The sequence below is a fragment of the Oculina patagonica genome, chromosome 12 (assembly GCF_052425735.1).
Source record: "Oculina patagonica isolate OP01 chromosome 12, crgOcupat, whole genome shotgun sequence".
Taxonomy (NCBI): Eukaryota; Metazoa; Cnidaria; class Anthozoa; order Scleractinia; family Oculinidae; genus Oculina; species Oculina patagonica.
Genome location: NC_135769.1, coordinates 23,412,635 through 23,432,690, shown reverse-complemented (window position 1 = coordinate 23,432,690; position 20,056 = coordinate 23,412,635). Strand labels below are relative to the sequence as shown.

At 40.1% G+C, this 20,056-nt stretch overlaps 4 protein-coding genes across 4 annotated transcripts; 3 read left to right on the top strand and 1 right to left on the bottom strand.

The window, feature by feature from the left end:
* The first annotated feature begins 3,039 nt into the window (after positions 1 to 3,039).
* Positions 3,040 to 4,086, top strand: LOC144633503 (uncharacterized). Its single transcript, XM_078492355.1, has one exon. The coding sequence runs from the start codon at positions 3,040 to 3,042 to the stop codon at positions 3,853 to 3,855; it is 816 nt and encodes a 271-aa protein (XP_078348481.1). The 3' UTR covers positions 3,856 to 4,086.
* A 4,733-nt stretch (positions 4,087 to 8,819) lies between these two features.
* LOC144631434 (actin, non-muscle 6.2-like) lies at positions 8,820 to 11,391 on the bottom strand. The gene is made up of 3 exons (XM_078489861.1): positions 11,046 to 11,391; positions 10,866 to 10,976; positions 8,820 to 9,702 (listed from the first exon to the last, which is right to left on the bottom strand). Exons 1-3 carry the CDS (start codon positions 11,298 to 11,300, stop codon positions 8,938 to 8,940), a joined length of 1,131 nt encoding a protein of 376 aa, XP_078345987.1. The 5' UTR covers positions 11,301 to 11,391; the 3' UTR covers positions 8,820 to 8,937.
* A 1,913-nt stretch (positions 11,392 to 13,304) lies between these two features.
* LOC144631638 (uncharacterized) lies at positions 13,305 to 15,013 on the top strand. Its single transcript, XM_078490119.1, has one exon. It carries the CDS (start codon positions 13,515 to 13,517, stop codon positions 14,289 to 14,291), a length of 777 nt encoding a protein of 258 aa, XP_078346245.1. The 5' UTR covers positions 13,305 to 13,514; the 3' UTR covers positions 14,292 to 15,013.
* A 2,677-nt stretch (positions 15,014 to 17,690) lies between these two features.
* On the top strand, positions 17,691 to 20,056 carry LOC144632294 (actin, cytoplasmic-like). The gene is made up of 3 exons (XM_078490916.1): positions 17,691 to 18,035; positions 18,136 to 18,246; positions 19,159 to 20,056. Exons 1-3 carry the CDS (start codon positions 17,781 to 17,783, stop codon positions 19,921 to 19,923), a joined length of 1,131 nt encoding a protein of 376 aa, XP_078347042.1. The 5' UTR covers positions 17,691 to 17,780; the 3' UTR covers positions 19,924 to 20,056.

The window sequence follows — 20,056 nt, the reverse complement described above, 5'->3', positions numbered from 1 at the left end:
CAGAATGTCCAAAAAAAGCCCGGTCTGAATAGGGTTAAAACAGCCTTCTTAATTAATACTATATGGAGTATATAACATTTAATTGCTATATTTGAAGTAAAATGTTTTAAGCTGAATTTAGGAAGGAAGAAGTAGAGATTATTGATTATTCCAATATTCTTTGGGATTTTTGAACATTTATTTCTAGAACATTTTTATTTTTAGAACATATATGGTTAATGGTCCAATTTAGTTGGCTATCAATAATAAGTCCAAGAAATTGAGTTTCATTTACTTTATTTATTATTTCACTTTCAAATTCTTTTTTTTAAAAGTCTCGACTTCTTTTTTTCGATTAGGAAATATCATGTACGTGGTTTTCTTAATATTCAGATAATGTTTATTTGTCCTAAACCATAATGCTAATTTCACAAGCTCTGCATTAACTACATCTGATTATAATAGATATAATGGTATCATCGTGCAGCAAATAAGTCAAATAAGGGAAATGTTCAAAACTATTGTACTCAAACAGGACCCACCACTCTACAAAAAAAAAAAAAAAAAACAGGTGGTCTCCTCATGAACCCCCCTTCCCCACCGTAAAAGATGGTGTCTTGTTTGTATAACCTCCACTCTATCAGGAGTAGATACTAAGAAAAAGATTCAAACCTCCTTGTGCCATGGAGAAAAGAAATGCAAGCTTCATCCACACCTAATATGAAAGTCTCAACTTGAATTTTGTGGCCAATAAAATCAGACAGGTGGTATCTTGCAGAGCCGCCCTACCCCCTCACAAGGTGGGTCCTCGTCGAGTACACTTGTTATGACCACTTCCCTAAAGTAAACTTGAATAATTCTGAAGAATGACAAATTTTAGTAAAGTTATGGGCCTAGAATTGAACCCTGAGGTACTCAACACGTTGTATTATAGTAATCTGATTTTGTATTATTATATTCAACAAACTGCTTCCTGATGGATAAATAGCTTGATTTTTTATGCAGCTGCCCGCCGTTCGTTTCCACGTTTGGTTGACAAATTTGCGTGGCCTGTGCAACAGAGACTCTTACACCGTAAATAGTTTCAGAAGGCGTTCAACGATCGAGAAGAAATAATTTATTAAAAAAGTAACGTTTACTCAACTAGCTACCCGTGCAACCATCAGTGCAGAAAGTGGAAGTCGTGTATCGCGTTTTTAGGGAAAGTTCATTTAATATAACAAGGGGGGGGGGGGGGGGATGAAGATATTGAAACTGGAAGCTTAAAATTTTAGCAGCCCCCCTCGCTAGCGTTTCAATTTTTTAGGAGCCCCCCTTTGGTAGTCGAAAAAATTTCCGAGCTCCCCCTCCCCCCCTCCTCCTTCAATTTCTTTTCTAACCTGATAAAAGATCGCTAGACTGTATCAAATACGTATACGTTTACCGTTATTGTCTTCGATGGTTTATACTATGCAGGCTATGACAGACTTGAGATCCAGTTGTGATGAGATCCCTGTTGAGTTCTTGAGTATTTATTGATTTATTGTCGCAGAGTGCCTACCTCTACTCTGATGCTTCACACATTGTTTTCATGGTAGCGGCTCATCCATGACCCAACCCTCCGGCCAGATCTGGAAAATTGGCATGTATCTGTTTCCGCGGTCCCAAGTGGCTCAACTGTAGAGTCTTCGTCGGTGTCACTATCACCAATGACAGCTAAGACATCGTCGTCATCCGAGTCACTTTCAGGGTCAGCTGGCTTGTCTTCTGAGGTGGCCACCTTGTCGTTTCTGAGATAGAAATCTGCGGTGATCCTCTTCAATTTGTCTGGTTTCTTGCCTGCAGTTGGCAGTTGATGTTCCTTGAGGTACTTGTCCAGCCCCCCCCCCCCCCTCAATATCTTCATTCCCCCCTGTCATATTAAATGAACTTTCCCTTCGCTATAAAAAATTAGTATACCATACCTTCGATAAGTCCGCCGTGAAATTAGTTCAAATTACCACACTATATCATTAATTTATTTTCTTCAAGTGTTTATTGAACCCTCGCCAGAAGCCGCAGATTGAAAATGCTGAAGCGAATGTCAATTGAATAAAATACTGCTCTCTTGTATTTTACCAAAATTAAGGAATTGTAGCAATCAATAGTTCTTCCTAGAAACCCGTGGCAAGTCTATAGTATGAACAACATTAGTGTTTTCCGAAAAATGCAAAGGTTGGCGGATTTCATGTTGTTTGCTGTGAAAAAAAAGTAAACTGAGAAAGATCATTTGCAGGAAACAATTTGACGGCACAGCAGTGACCAAAATCACATTTTAAAAGGTCTCCTTTAATGCCCAAACAAGAAAGCTAAAAAGTGCTCGGTATCAACTTTCAAAGGGCTATTCCTATTAAAAGTACAAATTAAATTACTTTCACTTTGAAGGAAACCTCAAAATTATAGTTTTCTCTAGTAGAAAAATACTAAAGAAGAATCGAAATAATAAACCGAAAATAAACGAGGATGGTATGACTGCATAAGGTAAAGATCGATAGAAACCTTGTTCATGCAAAAATGGACTGATCTGACTGTTTTGTCGAGCACAAGTTCAAGGTATAGTGGTAAATGAACTCGCTACTCAATGAAAACAGCGCTCATTTGCTTTCTTAAATCATAAGGTTTCCAAGAATCCATAATTTATTATCTGACAAATAAGATTTAATTTCACGACTGTCACCCCATGATCGTGTAAACAAAAGGCTGATTCTGCGAAAGACATGTCGGTGGTCAGGAGTCGTCGTTTTTTTTTCGAGCACAAGTTGTTCGAGCGGCGGGGTGAAGCTTTTCATTGTAACCCGGTTGTAAATGAACTCGCTACTCAATGAAAACAGAGCGCATTGCCTTCATAAAAAAATAGGTTTCCAAGAATCCATAATTTGTTGTGAGACAAATAGGATTTAATTTCACGACTGCCACATCACCAGCTTCTGGCCAATAGGATCCCTGAACATTGCTAACATAGACTGATTCTACGAAAGGCAAGTCGGTGGAGTCGTCGTTGTTTTGTCGTTTACTGAGGGAAAACAAATTGCCAGTCTCACCATGGCAAAGCAAAGCAAGCTTTTAAATGAACAAGTCGAGCAGCTTAAGGCTATGATACACGACTGGATTTCAAAACGAAAAAATAGCGTTACCACTTTGCGAGATTTTGCAAACAAACTCGTGCTCCATCATAACAATTTGTGTATCGCAAAGGTGACAGGAAGTTCTACCGCCATTATGGGATTTTTTCTCACCGCAGTCGGTTTTGGGCTTTCATTTGTAACGTTTGGAACCTCTCTTATAATCTCTGCAGTCGGCTTGGGAGTAGGGGCCACTGGTGGATTAACAAGCGCTGGATCTATGATCGCAGAGGCCTGCATTCAGAAAGATACGTTCGACGCCGCACAAAAAATCATCGACGACGACCGAAAAGCCCATGAAGCGATTGAAAAACTTTTGGAGGAATTTGGAAACGAAGCACAGAATAGCCAAATAGAAAATGGAGTAAAGGCGGGCCTAACCATTGTGAAGAATTGTGTGGAAAGCGGCTTGAAGGTTGGAGCCAAGATTGCAAGCACAGCTGCTAGCGAAGGAGGCGAAGCTTTGTTTCGAGGTCTCAGTGTAGCAGGCAGGGCCGTTCACATTGGCGGCTTCGCGCTCAGTGCCGTTCTTTTGCCATTCGACATTTACACTTTGGTGACTAACTCCATGGAAATTGATGCGTCCCGGAAAGGCGAGAAGGATAAAGAGCCTAAAGCAGTGAAGAAGCTGAGAGAGCTTGCCGATGAATTGGAAAGGAATATGCCTAATGAGAATGACGTTATTCGAGAACTAAATGACTTCAACTTAAAAATAAGGCCTGATAAATTATTTTAGTAAATCCGAAGAGATCATACAAATGCCATAGTCATAGAAATGACATCACAAACTTGGCAATCAAAACAAGTTGCGTTTTTCAGATGTTTAGATTTTGTAACAAAAGGTAGGAATAGACTGTAAGGTTTGTACGATTGCATCATCTCAGAGTTTAGAGATTGTATGACAATGTAGTCCCTAGTCTTGGACAGCCTGTATGCTTTTCGTATTACAGAATCATTGCAGGCCAGACTGATTATCTAGTGTTGTGTTAGTTTCATCAGCCTAAATCACCGTGGCGGCTCCAATATATTTCCGGGAAACGCGGCGAAGGGTCCATAGTCATATAAACTGAATGATTGAATGACTAAATGAATTGCATGCTATAATTATTGTACTGAATATCTTTGATAGGGAAGACGCACCTTAATTAAATTTATAAACTATAAAAATATATATAGTAATCTTAAATATCAGCGCAGTATTAAAATAATTATGTAACTTTTACAATTAGAAACTAGAAATGTAAAACAATAAAAGAGCAAGCAAGATAGAAATTCTCTCTAGATACTTATTCGTGTGTTTAATTGAGTAAAAAGTACTTTTAATGTTAATAGTTAGGTGTTGGATCATTAAAAATAAAATATTGAAATATTTTAGGAATTAGGGACATATAAACTGTACGACTTGCCTTCTAAATTTAAATGATCAGTTGTTATATTCTTGTAACCTAGTCACTGTACAAACAGATGTAACGTCTCCAAGGAACCAGTTTTTCCACAAAATATGTATCAATTACAACTAGTAATAGTTCTCACTACATCTGCCCCCGCTTTTTTTATTGCTGACTAATAACAATGAAACATCAATTTATGAACCGATTTTTTTTATTAGTTTGTTTATAAAAGATATTACTTATACTTAACCTATAACGTTGGCAATTTGTAATGGACATTTTCTATAAAGTTTGGGGTTTGTGATTTAACAGATCAATAAATTTCGTTTTAATTAAATAAGAACTTTGAAGTTAATATCAATTGATATCAAAAGTCATTGTTTTCAAGTAGAAGCAGTTTGTTCTCTAATTGTTCAAGTTTGTCTTTATTGAGACAGCTGACAGCCTCATTGTACGCTATCACATTGTACTGTTTTCCTTCGTTCTCTAGCTGTAACTGACATTGAATTCGAAATAGCAGTTTTTAAAGAGCATTGCCCTGTTCAATAATGTGTATTATTATTCATTCAAAATATTTCTGTGTTTCTGATTGGCTTTCGATCCCCGACTAATTCCAGCTATTCGGCTAGCGCCGACCAAATTTGGAAGAAATTCCAATTATTGGATCGCAACCATCCAATATCAAAAATTATTGGATCGTAACCTCGTTCCCAAGAACCGCTGACGTCACGCGACTGAACGACTTTGCTGCCGAGGAGGTTGAAAGCGAAAATGGACGCTAGATTTGAGCATTACAAAGAGGTAAAATTTAAAGTTATTAGAAGACAAGGAAAGTCAAAACACGGAAAAAGCAACGAAGGGGACTCGATCGATTTTGAAAGCGTATCTTCAAGAGGAAAAGATCTCTGATCCAGCCACAGCGGAGGACTCGGAGCGGTTTTACGAAAATTCTAAAGTAAGCAAAATTCGAAGTAAGCAAGAACGATGGAAACCTGTACTCGAAAACATCGCTTTGTGTCATCAGATTTAGCTTCAATAGACACTTCAAGCAAATGCTAAATATCGCCAAAGGACAAGAAATTTAATGAAGGTAACCGAGTTTTTGAAGTTTAAATCAAATTTAAAAGCGAGCGTTGTTTTGTATTTGTGTACTTTGCCTACTGTCAAAACCCTATTAAATTCGTTTTGTGCATTTGGAGCTCTCGATCTGCATAATTCTTCATATCATACTCAGCCTCATCCAATATTTGCTAAATGGACCACAAGTTTTGATTCAGTGTTCCATTTATTCTGTCTTTGCAGCCTTTAAAGTTGCAAATGACATACATGTCTACCATTGAATTTTCAATTTCAGAACAGTAAATCACAGATTTTTCAGCAGCTGTAGAAGTGTTGATGTTGGAGATTTCCTGTTCTTCAGCAGGCATAATGGTTGTGTCAATCTGTGAGTTCACTGTTATTGCTAAACAGATCACGAAATTCTGGCCAATGGAATTCAGCACATGACAAAGTCCAAAAATTGGTTGGAGCGCCAACTTGAGTTATTATTGCTTTTAAATCATCTTTTGCTCGATTCCAATAAGCACTAGTTGCAGAAACATTTTTAGCATAATGCATTAGTTTCGATATAAGACATTCATAGGAGTCAGACAATAACATTTGCTTCAAATCCTCGATTGTAAGACTTGCTTCTGATGGGTTCTGCTTCAAAAAAAGTTACCTTGTCGAACAGAAAATTAAACTCAAGGTAAGACTCGATTGCATTTATCATTGCTGAGTTTTTCTGAATCATGCAATCATGAAATTCCTCTAAAATTTGCGTTCTATCATTCACCATGGTTCTTTATACAGAACGTTTTTACACTTTGCATGTCTTGTTAACACGTTCGTCTGCGTTGAAACTTTTAAAGCTTATTTTTGTCCAGTAATTAAAAAAAATTCGAAATATATAGCTATCAAATGTCATTGTCAGAAGTCCACATAGCTGCAGCTATGTCACGGGGATTTCGCAGATTTTTGGTCTAAACTGTTCTGAAATTAGTGGTAGGCAACTTCACTCATACAAAAACATTACCTTTGAACATCTAAAAGAAGATATAACCTTAATTTGCGAATAGAAATCAAGCTACGGCTATATATATCAGTTTTTTGGAGGCACGCGGAAACGACTTGAAAGAGAAAGCCTTACATTTTTAAGTTGCAATCCGTTTCCATCCGAGCCATCCGCAGCCAAAGATGCTCGTTAATAGTTTCATTGCTCTAATACAGCAACTTTTAATAAAATGGACTATTATTTTCAGGTTTCCTGCGACACAAATATAAATTGTGGCTGTTAAAACTTCTGGTTAAATCCGTGACATAGTCCCTTTAAGCCCCCGGAAGCTTTTTTCTTTTCAAGGACTCAATAGAGAGGCGGAAGTGTAGGAAAAGTGTGTACAAAAGTCTGTTGTCCGAGCCAAGTGGCCCATACAGCCGGAGCGTATACCGGTTTCTGTAGCATTAAGCGTCTACGAGTATTTCTACTCTCCTGTGGATGGGATGCTAGTCCATAGCAGGGTTACCCCTCAGGGGTACCCATTTATACACCTGGATGAAGAAAGGCACTGTGAGAGTAAAGTGTCTTGCCCAAGAACACAACGCAGCGCCCGGCCAGGGTTCGGACCCGGGCCGTTCGACTAGGAGTCGAGCGCGCTAACCATCAGGCTACCGAGTCTCCCTAAGCAGTGTGTATAGATTAGCGTCACCCCTCGTATAAGCACCCCCCCCCCCCCCCACTATCGGCCAAAATTTAAAATAAGCAGCTCCCCTTCTCGAATAAGCACCCCTCCTCTTTTTTATGGACGAGTACTAAGACAACAAAGGATGTACAGTGTTGGTCGTGTTTAATATTTCTCGTCCGGTCTGATGAGCACAATGAAGAAATAAAAATTGATGTTAAATGTGATCACTTTCGCCGAACGAGTTAACTGCGTGTGTAGTATTTATTTGATTTGCACGTTTATACCATACTTGTTTCAGTTTGTGAATACTTCAAGTTTGGAAAAATTTGTGCGAGTACAAACTGCTCCGCTATTAAAACTTTAGGATCAGCTTTGTATATTTTAAAATGCACAATTTATGTTGTTGTTTACGCACAAATGCTATTACCAAAAAAAATCGTATCTGGCCACAATTTGGAAAAAAAAAAACAAAATAAGCGCCTCCTCTCGATTAAGCAGTTTTCCCCACAGGCAGCCCAAGCTGCTATTTTAGCAGTGTAACCTAAACAACGATAACTCGCCGAAAACGCGTTGGATCGACCTGAGAAGCTGGCAAACAGCAAAGAATGAAACAAAGAATCGGGGTAAGTCAATTTTATTCACAAAATATACGATTTTTTTTTACTTTTAAAGCAAAACCGTTGCGTTCCCATACAAACCCTTATATAACTCTTTGTAACACAACACCGCTCATAAGCAAGATTCACGTTAAAAGGTAATCTGATAGAGAGCTTGGGCTGCCTGTGTTTACCCTTGAATAAGCGCCCCAACCTATTCTTAATTTGAGATAAGCTCCCCAAGCACTTACTCGAAGATTTACAGTATCTGCCCGGTCCAAATATGAAGAAGTCACTGCCACAGTCAATGTCGAAACACTTTTTAGGGACACTAAACAAATTGCACTTAGTCACCTCAGAGGGAAAAGGAAGTCGAAGATTGGTCAATACTGAGTTGGCGGAAAGTTAAAGTGCGCCAAGACTTCTGATTACTATTGTACTTTGGCCATGCATGCCATATGCGTGAACACATTACGTTTCTCACCTGCAGAAACCTAACATTCAGGGTCTATTTAGCGCCAAAATATTTCAAATCTGCATAAATCGCAAGCCAACAAGGACTCATTTAACCAGCACGACTGCTAGGCTACGTTTCGTGGAAATGCATTTAGGGACTGGTCATTATTTAGAAGGGGGGAGGGCGGTGCAAATGGAGCGAGGCTATGCTAAAATTCTCCTGACTCTCCCCTTTCATGATGGACAATTTTTGCAAACCCTCCCCCCTCTTACCCAGTCAAACCTCCCTAATGCGTGTGCATAAATTTACAAGCCCCCCCCCCCCTCTTTTTTCCTGCAGAAAAATCATTGCCCACCCCCACCCCCCCCCCCCTATTTGCACTAGCCCTCCCCACCCTCTAAATAATGACTCGAACCTTAGGTTAGAAATAACTTTGAGCCAATGCTGCAAGGAACTTGTTTGCGTTTGGGAACGAAAGAGAAAAAATGGACGGAGGGAAGGGAGGGGGAAATGCAAAAGAAGAGAACAATCAAACATCCAGGCCCATCGCAAAACTTTTATTTTATAAAAACTACAAAGGGTTTCGCGGTTAAACGAATTTTATTCAGAACTTAGTAAATATTGAATTCAATTAAAGTAAGACTGTTCAAGTCCTTAGAAGCATTTTCGGTGAACAATGGAAGGACCAGCTTCATCGTATTCCTGCTTGGAAATCCACATCTGTTGGAAGGTGGACAGCGAGGCCAAGATCGATCCTCCAATCCATACAGAGTATTTACGCTCAGGAGGAGCAATGATCTTGATCTTCATCGTGGGTGGAGCGAGAGCAGTGATTTCTTTCTGCATTCTGTCAGCGATTCCTGGGAACATGGTGGAGCCACCAGACAACACTGTGTTAGCGTACAAGTCCTTACGGATGTCCACGTCGCACTTCATGATGGAATTGTATGTGGTCTCGTGGATGCCAGAAGATTCCATTCCAAGGAAAGCAGGCTGGAACATGGCCTCCGGGCATCTGAAGCGCTCATTGTTAATGGTGATAACCTGACCGTCGGGAAGCTCGTAGCTCTTCTGCAAGCTGGAGCTTGAGGCAGACGTCTGCATTTCTTGCTCGAAGTCAAGGGCCACATAGGCCAGTTTCTCTTTGATGTCACGCACGATCTCGCGCTCGGCTGTGGTGGTGAAGGAGTAGCCACGCTCTGTCAGAATCTTCATGAGGTAGTCTGTCAAGTCCCTGCCGGCCAAGTCAAGACGAATGATGGCATGGGGAAGAGCGTAACCCTCGTAGATGGGAACTGTGTGGGTTACACCATCACCACTGTCCATAACGATTCCTGTCGTGCGACCAGAGGCGTAGAGAGACAACACAGCCTGGATAGCGACGTACATTGCTGGAGCGTTGAAAGTCTCAAACATGATCTGATGGAAAAGAGATAGAAACGTGGTCATTTCAAATGAGGTACTAAAATAGCGCCTATTTCAGTTGCCTCGTCGCTTCTTGTCGTTAAATTCATCCACGCTCGGCGCACTTCACTCTCTTTCGAGTTCCTTGCCCTTCTTTTGCAGTACATTTTTAAAACATTCAAGCTCTTAGCTTTGTTTAACTAACATTGAAATATTTCATGCGAAAAAAAAAAAACTTTATCAAATATATGTATTTCATTCGTCTGCTGTTCAATGGGATATTTCAGAGACTGAAGACCTTGCTTGCTCTAAGCTTCTTCGCCGACGTACGAAGTCTTAAGTTCAGTTTTGTTTAGCCATTAGAATGTATTGAAATATTTCAAGCAAACAAAAACGATATCAATACATATATATGTTTCATTCGTCTGATTTTAGTTAATAAAGGAAAAGCAGATTTTGTTTCTTTCGATTAAAGAGCTTCAGCCAAAAATAAAAACTTCAAGGAAAAAACTTTCAAGGTTTTCATAATATTGAGAACAAATCCTAAAACTATGGAAACAGTTTTCAGGTTTAATTCGTTACAGTTTCAAAACTAAACCAAACTTTAAAATTGAAGTTCTGACCAACCAGAAACATTTTAACCATATAAGGAATACAGAAAAAATATAAAATAAAAATGTGAGCAAATCAAAAACTATAGAAACAGAATTCAAGTTTAATCCGTTGTGTTTCGAAACTGAACCGAAGTGCAGTATTGGTGTTCTGACCAACCAGAAACATTTTTAACCATATAAGGAATACAGCAAAAAATATATTCTGCTTTTGCGATTCCCTCCTGGAAAGAGTTTTGTGTGCAAAGAAAAACAACGCTAAGTTGTAGATAAACAATCAGTGTTTTACCATTGAAAATGATGTTAAACAATTGATGTTGGGTAGCGTCTTATGTGTGGATTTTAGATTTCGCGGTCCTACGCTATGCGTTCGGAAGAATGAAACGATTAGTTTTCCAGACATTTCGTCTTGGAAGAAACAAAAAGTAGGTAATTTTTCGAAAAACCGCGACAATAAAATTGCAACCCTTTCTTGCAAAGCAGTAAAAGTAGTAATTTGGGGAATACAGTCAAGGTCGTGAAACAAATAATTTATTTTTTTTATGTTTTATAGAAAAAAATATATACCTGGGTCATCTTTTCTCTGTTAGCCTTTGGGTTGAGTGGAGCTTCTGTCAGCAGAACTGGGTGTTCCTCTGGCGCTACACGCAGCTCGTTGTAGAAAGTGTGATGCCAGATCTAAAATTAAGGAAATTTACGGTCAGATTATGCCCAAAAATTCGTTATTTATTTCTGAGCAGGAATTACCTTCTCCATGTCATCCCAGTTGGTGACGATGCCGTGTTCGATGGGATATTTCAGAGTCAGAATACCTCGCTTGCTCTGAGCTTCATCGCCGACGTACGAGTCTTTCTGACCCATACCAACCATCACACCCTGATGTCTTGGGCGACCAACGATGGAGGGAAACACTGCACGAGGAGCATCGTCTCCGGCAAAACCGGCCTTGCACATACCGGAGCCATTGTCCACAACCAAAGCAGCAACTTCATCATCGGCCATTTTTTAGCTGTGTGGTCAGTTAAAATGACAGAGCTTTCAGTTTCTTACTATATCGTCTGACTTGCAAGTACAAACTGCATCAATCACAATGGGTTTGTGTGGCTTTATACAGGTCGAGTTCTGTGCACATGCGCCCGAAAACCCTTTCAGCCTCTTCTCAAATTATGAATTCTCCTTACAGATTTCAATACGTTTACTTTAATGTAAGTTAGGAGAATTTGACGGCACATCTTAGACTTTCCCTAGCTGATTGTTTTCTAAATTCTCGTCACCTGTTTGTTTGAAAATGTATTGATAGTGTTAAGAGAAGTTATATAATGGTCAAGTTTAAGACCACCTGTAAGTCCCTAAGTAAACTACAGCGGGACTCCCGTTATGTCTTTTAAAAACACAAACGACCCGGTAGTCTTTCAACATTATTCCCTTTGTTGTGAAATTTATGAACTAAATGTTCTGAAGTGTTGGCCGACTCTTCTTCTTTCGATCCAAGCTCTCAGCAACCAATACCAGATGCGTATTGTTGTCAGAAAATAAAAACGTCGGCGTCTTGTTTAACCTTTTTTGGTTGAAGAATTTTCTAGTGACAAAAAGAAACAAAAAAATCCGTTATTATTTTCGGGTTTTTAATATTTTATTCTTCGACTGCGTTATTCATCAGCAGGATTCTTTCAATAACAGCTTTGTGCCCATAGTAGAAGATTTTTGCGTTGTTTTTCTCCATATTTGGTTATGAATCGAGAGAGTCAAGAGATTCTGAAAATTCACCTGCCTCATAACAAAAGCTGAATTATCGATTATTCACCGTCATCCCTCAACAGGTGAATAACGTAACATACTCTTTGATATCCCAATCTTAAGTGAAATAACTCCGAAAAGTTTAGTTATTCTTAGCGGATACCTTACTCCTACTAATGTTCGCGCGTACTAATATTCTTAATCAGTTAGTGGTGATCTACTGATAAAAACTGAAGGGATTTTTCCAATAGTTTGATTTCACCCTGTTATAACGTAGTTTCCATTCCATGAGCTTTGCTCGTTGTTTTATTTTCTAAAAGCAAGCTTCACAAATGTCATTGAAGGATTAGTCTGCCGTTAAAATTTCATAAGCACCCTTCTTTGCAACAATGCCAATCAACCAAATTTCAGTGTAACATGCATCACAAACAGAGTCCGCTTATCGGATGATGCTACACTTAATTTTTAAATCTTTTGTAATCCTTAAAAATTTGGGGGGGGCCGGGGGGGGGGGGGGCGGAGGGGAAAAAAAAGCGCAGTAAAGATTAACAAACCTGGGCGAGATTTTGTTACACAGAATCTCGCCAACACTTAGCTGTTAATCCTTCGAATCTTTTTGTAATGTTTCTCATTTCTTACACTACGCCAGTGTAAGTTTTAATAGTTAATGTCCAAAACTAAATAAATTTCAAGAACGTTGAAAATAAAACTGAGAATTTCAAAAGCACAAAATCAAGTGTAAAGCAATAAGTCTCGAATTCATTACGTTCAGGTACTTTTTTTTTACAGGAAAACAATCAGGTGAAACAGCTTCTGGAAACAGACAAAACAATGTCAAAATGTCAAACACAAAATGAAGACATGCATCTTTCTGTGGGTACAGCACAACATTGCACCCGTCTTTCTTTTAAAAAGTCGCTAAAACAGTCGTCTTTTGAAATGATATGTGTCCATTTGTGGAATGCTTGTCTGCGTTACGCTTATCGTATGTCTATTTGAAGGATGTCTCAGTAGCGTTATGCTTTTTGCGTGATGCATTTAGCGTTATGCCTATCTGTGTTATGCCTGCGTGATGCTATAGTTGTGCCTGTCTGTGTTTTTTCTCTGATTTGCACGATGGCCTTCTGTGTTTAAGTTTTTCCGGCTATAACATAGGGAAGTGTGTTAACTCTACAATGTCTCATGTGCACTTTTCTGCGTCACCAGACTATTACCACAGATGACGGGTCTGAATTTATCGAACTTGTTTTAACTCGCCTGGAATTGGATTTATAAATTTGTTGTGATTGTATTTCACTTACAGATCAGAGGATTGAATTTCGTATAGATACACCCTGTTAGTATGTCTTTTCCGAGAAATTGCAGCAAAGCTCCTGGCCAATAAGAACTCTGATCGTAGAAACGAGGCGGAGTGAGTGACGGATTCCTGGATGCAAAGATACAGCGGGGCTGTTGTTTTCTCGGCTAGATTGTCTAAAGATGGACGAGGGAAGCGAGCTTTTCATACAAGAAGCAAAGCTTAGGTCTGCATTTCGCGACTGGATTCCGAAACGAAAAGCGACCGTTCGCACTTTGCGTGTCTTCGCAGACGAGCTAATGGAGCATCATAACAAAGTGTGCATCGCACAGGTAGCGGGAAGTTCGTTCTCAATTGCTGGCTTCGCTACCCTTGCCACGGGTTTTGGTCTTTCCTTTGTAACGTTTGGCGCTTCCCTTGTTTTGTGTGGAGTCGGTCTCGTAATGGGTGCCGCAGGTGGACTGACAAATGTCGGATCTTCGATGGCGGAGGCCTTCATTCAGAAAAAAACTTTCGACACTGTTCAGAAAATCATTGAAGAAGATCGAGAAGCCACAGAAGCCATTCAAAAGCTCTTGGAACAATCAGAACAGACAATCAAGCAGCGATTGAATCAGTGGTTAAAGAAGTTAAAGATGGGCTCTCGTGGTGCAAACATTTTAAAAACCTGCGCGGAAACAGGTTATAAAATCGGAGTCCGGGTTGGTGCAGCGAGCAAAGGAGGCGAAGCTCTATTTAAAAGTCTATCCGTAGCGGGCAGAGTCGCTCACGTCGGTGGCTTCGTATTCAATGCTGCCCTTTTGCCTCTCGACATCTACACCTTGGTAACAAATTCGATGGAAATTGATGCGTCTCGGAAAGGCAACAAGGATAAGGAAACAGAAGTGGTGAAACAACTGAGAAAGATTACAGATGATTTGGAAAGGGAATTGCTAAATGACGAAGACGATTTTGCTTAAGCAGATTTTGGTGATTTCAACAAAACTGCCGCGGTAACCCAAAGCTTCTCGACGTTTAACTCGAATTTAAACGATGTTTAGTACATAAAGTATATAAATACCATCATCACTCAAAGTGGGTTCGTTTCCCAAATGCACGTAGGAACTGGACTGTAGGAAGTGACTTTATTTAGTTAGCGTTTATCAGACTAGACTGAATAATCCAGTTGCAATGTTTTGATACTTTTGAAAGTGATCCCGTTTTCCGGGAAAAAGATCAGATTGCTGGTTGGGCTCAAAGCTAGATTTAGTCTACAAGTACAGTAGAAAAGCACCGGGCGCTAGCGCTCATTTGATATTTCGACTTTTTGATGCGACACGTTTTCTAGCACCGCATTTTTTCGGGAAAGGCGCTAATGAAGGTGAAACTTATTTTTAAAAAAGTCATATCAGTTACTTCGAAATAATTGTTTTCATACCCTACCAAAATAATCAAGTAACCCAGGTCGATTTCTGAAAAGAAAACAATTACAATTGTAATTAGAAAGAAAAAATATAATGTATTTTGAATAATAGTCCAACATATTTTGTTGTAACCGTTTTGTGTGGAAGTGTTTTTAAACATTCAATAAATATATATTTTAAAGCTATTTAAATGGGCTAGCTGATATATCGTTTGAAGTCTCCCCTCTACCTCGTCTGAGGAACACATAACAAACATGTTTATATATTTCTTTTGTTTGTGTCTCATCGTCATCATCATCATCACTTTGTTTACCCTCGGATTTGAAGAGTAGCTTATACAGCTAATACACCTTATTCCAAAATGGCGGACAATACATTATTCTTTTGTCTTCATGTTAATTGGCCCTCGTTGCCTCGATCGGATCTGCAGAATTCAAAAGAATCATTGGCTTAAAACGAGGCAATAAGGGCTAATTAACATATAGGCAAAAGATTAATGTATTTGCCGCCATTTTGGAATAAGGTGTATATCCCGGGGGGGGGACTCGCATATGAAAGTGACGGGGATGCTCGTCGTCTCGCTTAGGGGTGTAAATTTCGGACTTTTGGTCTCGCTTAGGGTGTTCCGGGAAAAAACGCCCAAAACGCCAATATTTTTAGCCATAATGGTCTCGTTTAGGGTTACACACGAAGAAATATACAAATATAAACTCCATTCTTAGTTTTTTGGTATCTTTTAGGGGTCAAGAAAGGCTTGAGCCACACCCAGATTGGTCTCTTTTAGGGGTTCTTTTCAAAATTTCCGACGAGCATCCCCGTCCGTTTCATATGGGAGTCCCCCCCCCCCGGGGTGTATATCTCCGAGCATTTCACAGTAAGCACAATACAACGGGCAGAGACCAGACCACAACCCCGGAACTCCATGCCCTACTCTTTACGATAAGCGTGTGGGTTCTTTTACGTCCCCTGCTGACCATAACACTGAAGATGCAGGAGACGGGGCCTACGGTTTATCGTCCTTATCCGAGAAGACTAGAATATCTAACCATTTGCAGATGTTATTGCAAAGGCAGCATATTCTCCTCAGTTATTTTAAGACCCTGAGTGTTGGTCCGGTCTGGGACTCGAACCCGAGACCTCCCGCACTGTAGTCCGTCGCTCTACCAACTGAGCTAACCGGTCTCGCTATCAAGCTGTAATTACCTCATTGGAAATCCAATTTCTCTAACCTCCAAGGGAAACAAAAATTGCTTCGAGAGATCAGGAGTTCGAGAGATCGAGGCGTTCGACAACTTGAAAGTAAAACTGCAGTGTTTTGACTGTCGGAGACTTCCGTGGGAAACGACTTTCGGTTCGAATTATCGGCAGGTTCGAAAAATTAGGAATTTCGAAAGCAGCACTTTATAGGGACAATTTCCCACTCCCTTCACTGTTGACAGCATAAAGCGTGAATGAGAGTAACTCATGCACCTGGCCCCCACCTCCGAGAAAAGCTCTATTGTTCAAACTTTTAGGATGTGGGCAACATTGTAAAAGGAGGGGGGGGGGAGGAAGGCGGTGTGTGTGTGTGTCGGGGGGGGAGGCGCTTCTCCCCGATTCCAGTAGCACGAGGTGACTAGAAGCATTCTACCCCCCCCCCCCGGATGGGATGCAGGGTTACCCCCTCCCCCAGCATTCAATTCACCGGCACCCATTTATACACCTGGGTGCGTGATTCCCTGTGAGAGTATGTTGGGAACACAATATAATGACCCTGGTCAGAGCTCGAACCCGCAGCCCTAAATCCGGAGTCCAGCGCACTAACTATTAGACCGCTGCGTTTCCCAAAGATCGTTGAAATATCTCCCAAGGCGTGTTCCCTGGGCCGCCAATTGCAGAGCTGTTCGCTATCTTCCACGTTCGAGTGCAATGCTTTCTAACCGTTAGCTTCCTTAATTAGCTTGGTTAATCTTGAATTAAGGCTTTCATTACCAAATCTAGTGATCCTTCTTTAGCGAAAAACAACGAATATTTTATTCAAGGGTGTCCAAGTTTTTGATGATCTTAACTTGTCAAGAAATCGTTAACTGATAGGTAGTCACTAAAAATAAGTAAACGTTTCAGTATTGTTTCACTTGAGATTGGGCATCACAGTGTATGTTACGTTATTCACCTGTTGAGGGATGACGGTGAATAATCGAATATTCAGCTTTTGTTGTGAGGCAGGTGAACTTTAAGGATTTCTTAAATCGCTCGATTCTTAACCAAATATGGAGAAAAACAAGGAAAAATCTTTAACTATGGTAACAAAGCTGTTATTGACAGAATCTTGCTGGTAATTATCGCAGTCAAAGAATAAAATATTAAAAACCCGAAAATAAGAACGGATTTTTTTGTTCCTTTTCTTGGTTTCAGCCAAGAAAGGTAATTAAACAAGGCAATGTATGTTTTATTCACTAACTCGTGAGATGGATAGCGAAAGACTTGAATTGACAGAAGATGAGATACCAGCCGACGTCTCAGTCCATTTATGGTTTGAAAGGTTCATAAACTTAACAACAATGGGAATAATGTGAAAGATGAAATAATCAGCATGTCGCGAACGTGGGACAAAGAAAAAATCTGAGTCCCCGACGGGAATAATGTTGAAAGAATACCGAGTCGTTTGTATTTTAAAAAGACATAACGGGACTCCCATTGAAGGTTACTTAAGGACTCACAGCAGATGGTCCACGACTTGACCAACATACAACTTCTCATTACACAAGCAATACTTTGTCAAGAAGACAGGTAATGAGAATATAGAAAACCATCAGCATGGGGAAGTCTAAGATGTGCGAACAAATTCTCCTATCTTACATTAAAGCAAACGTATTGCAGTCTGTGAGGAGAATTGTTATTTTGAGATACAGGCCGAAAGGGTTTTAAGGCGCATCTGCACAGAACTCGACCTGTATAAAGCCACAAAAATCCATTGTGATTGATGCAGTTTGTACTTGCAAGTCAGACGATATAGTAAGAAACTAAAGCCTCTGTCATTTTAACTGACCACACATTAGCTAACAAATGGCCGATGACGAAGTTGCTGCCTTGGTTGTGGACAATGGCTCCGGTATGTGCAAGGCCGGTTTTGCCGGAGACGATGCTCCTCGTGCAGTGTTTCCCTCCATCGTTGGTCGCCCAAGACATCAGGGTGTGATGGTTGGTATGGGTCAGAAAGACTCGTACGTCGGCGATGAAGCTCAGAGCAAGCGAGGTATTCTGACCCTGAAATATCCCATCGAACACGGCATCGTCACCAACTGGGATGACATGGAGAAGGTAATTGAAACTTTAATGATTAGTTAACTAAAGACCAGACACGAATTTCACTGGAGATTGTACCTTTCAAACTGTTAACGAATTATATTTTAAATTTTAGATCTGGCACCACACCTTCTACAATGAACTGCGTATTGCTCCTGAGGAACACCCAGTTCTGCTGACAGAAGCTCCACTAAACCCAAAAGCTAACAGAGAAAAGATGACTCAGGTATAAGTTTGTTTTCTTTGCTTCCCCCGCAGCATAAATTTCTTTCACTTTTGTTTCATGGCATTAAGTTAATTTTGGCCCTAATGTTCGCCTTACAATTTTCTCAAAACGTTCGTTTTAAAACTTTTTTTATTGTTGCACACCTGTTAAGTCACTTTGAAGGTGTTTTGAATTTTTTTATATTTTTACAAATTTGCATGGGAGTAAAAGCGTTTGTTCGCTGCAGTGAGCAGAATTTGCCTAAATTTGTTTCTTTACATATCGCAGTGTGGTATTCTGAAAACTTTTATTCTGCAAGGTTTCACTCCAAATTAATTGCTTAACACTTCTCAACTTAAAGAAGTTCATGTAATTTTCTATAGTAAAACACTGTTTGTTTCTCAGTTTTGAGCATAAAGTGGCGATCACATTTTTCTCTCGGATACAAAACTTTTCAGCAGGGAGTCGCAAATACATTAACAAATTTAGCTGTACTCCTTATATGGTTAAAGATGTTGCTGGTTGGTCAGAACATTAATCCTGCAGTTTGGATCAATTTTCAAAACATCGAGATGAAAGTCAAAAATAAAGTGACGGATTAAAGTTTATTAAGTATCGAAGTTGTATGATTTGCACTTGCTTTAGGAAAACCGTGAGTTTATCTTATTTTCTTATGACTGAAGCTCCCTTATTGAGAAAACAAAAATAAACTACATCTTTTAAAATGTCGATGATCATGTTTTTATCCTAAAAATATTACAGTTAAACAAAAATGAAAGATAAGTTAAAAAATTACCGGATCTTGGAAGAGCATGAAGTCACGCACTGTGCGTGACTCAGTTCGCGCGTGACTCCCTCGGCGAGAGTTGAAAAAAGTAGTCGGTTAACTACTTTTAATCTAACATGACCGCGCTTGTATCTCATTTTTACCAGATTATGTTCGAGACCTTCAACTCTCCAGCAATGTACGTCGCTATCCAGGCTGTGTTGTCTCTCTACGCCTCTGGTCGTACAACTGGTATCGTCTTTGACAGCGGTGATGGTGTCAGTCACGCAGTTCCTATCTACGAGGGTTACGCTCTTCCCCATGCCATCCTTCGTCTTGACTTGGCCGGCAGGGACTTGACAGACTACCTTATGAAGATTCTGACAGAGCGTGGCTACTCCTTTACCACAACAGCCGAGCGCGAGATCGTGCGTGACATCAAAGAGAAGCTGTGCTATGTGGCCCTTGACTACCATCAAGAAATGTCGACTGCTGCCTCAAGCGCCAGCTTGGAGAAGAGTTACGAGCTTCCTGATGGCCAGGTCATCACCATTTGCAACGAGCGCTTCAGATGCCCCGAGGCCCTCTTCCAGCCCCATTTCCTAGGAATGGAAACTTCTGGCATCCACGAGCAAACATACAATTCCATCATGAAGTGCGACGTGGACATCCGTAAGGACTTGTACGCCAACACAGTGTTGTCTGGTGGTTCCAGCATGTTCCCAGGAATCGCTGACAGAATGCAGAAAGAAATCGCTGCCTTGGCTCCACCCACGATGAAGATCAAGATCATTGCTCCTCCTGAGCGTAAATACTCTGTATGGATTGGAGGATCGATCTTGGCCTCGCTGTCCACCTTCCAACAGATGTGGATTTCCAAACAAGAATACGATGAAGCTGGTCCTTCCATTGTTCATCGTAAATGCTTCTAAAACTGGAATTTTTGCTTTTATAAACTTCGAACGTTTTCAAGTTTGTTCGACTGCAACAACCTTTTTTAGATGGCTGTTAAGTTATAAAAAAAAAAAACAGCAGAATTAAATGAACCACTTCTCTGTGCAGAAA

What these genes read in the sequence shown, in the direction of transcription:
- LOC144633503 (XM_078492355.1), top strand. Translation starts at nt 3,040, where the DNA reads ATGGCAAAGCAAAGCAAGCTTTTAAATGAACAAGTCGAGCAGCTTAAG.
- LOC144631434 (XM_078489861.1), bottom strand. Translation starts at nt 11,300, where the DNA reads ATGGCCGATGATGAAGTTGCTGCTTTGGTTGTGGACAATGGCTCCGGT. An exon ending in ACTGGGATGACATGGAGAAG is followed by an intron (nt 10,977 to 11,045) that starts GTAATTCCTGCT and finishes CCTTAATTTTAG; the next exon opens with ATCTGGCATCACACTTTCTA. An exon ending in ACAGAGAAAAGATGACCCAG is followed by an intron (nt 9,703 to 10,865) that starts GTATATATTTTT and finishes CTTTTCCATCAG; the next exon opens with ATCATGTTTGAGACTTTCAA.
- LOC144631638 (XM_078490119.1), top strand. Translation starts at nt 13,515, where the DNA reads ATGGACGAGGGAAGCGAGCTTTTCATACAAGAAGCAAAGCTTAGGTCT.
- LOC144632294 (XM_078490916.1), top strand. Translation starts at nt 17,781, where the DNA reads ATGGCCGATGACGAAGTTGCTGCCTTGGTTGTGGACAATGGCTCCGGT. An exon ending in ACTGGGATGACATGGAGAAG is followed by an intron (nt 18,036 to 18,135) that starts GTAATTGAAACT and finishes TTTAAATTTTAG; the next exon opens with ATCTGGCACCACACCTTCTA. An exon ending in ACAGAGAAAAGATGACTCAG is followed by an intron (nt 18,247 to 19,158) that starts GTATAAGTTTGT and finishes CATTTTTACCAG; the next exon opens with ATTATGTTCGAGACCTTCAA.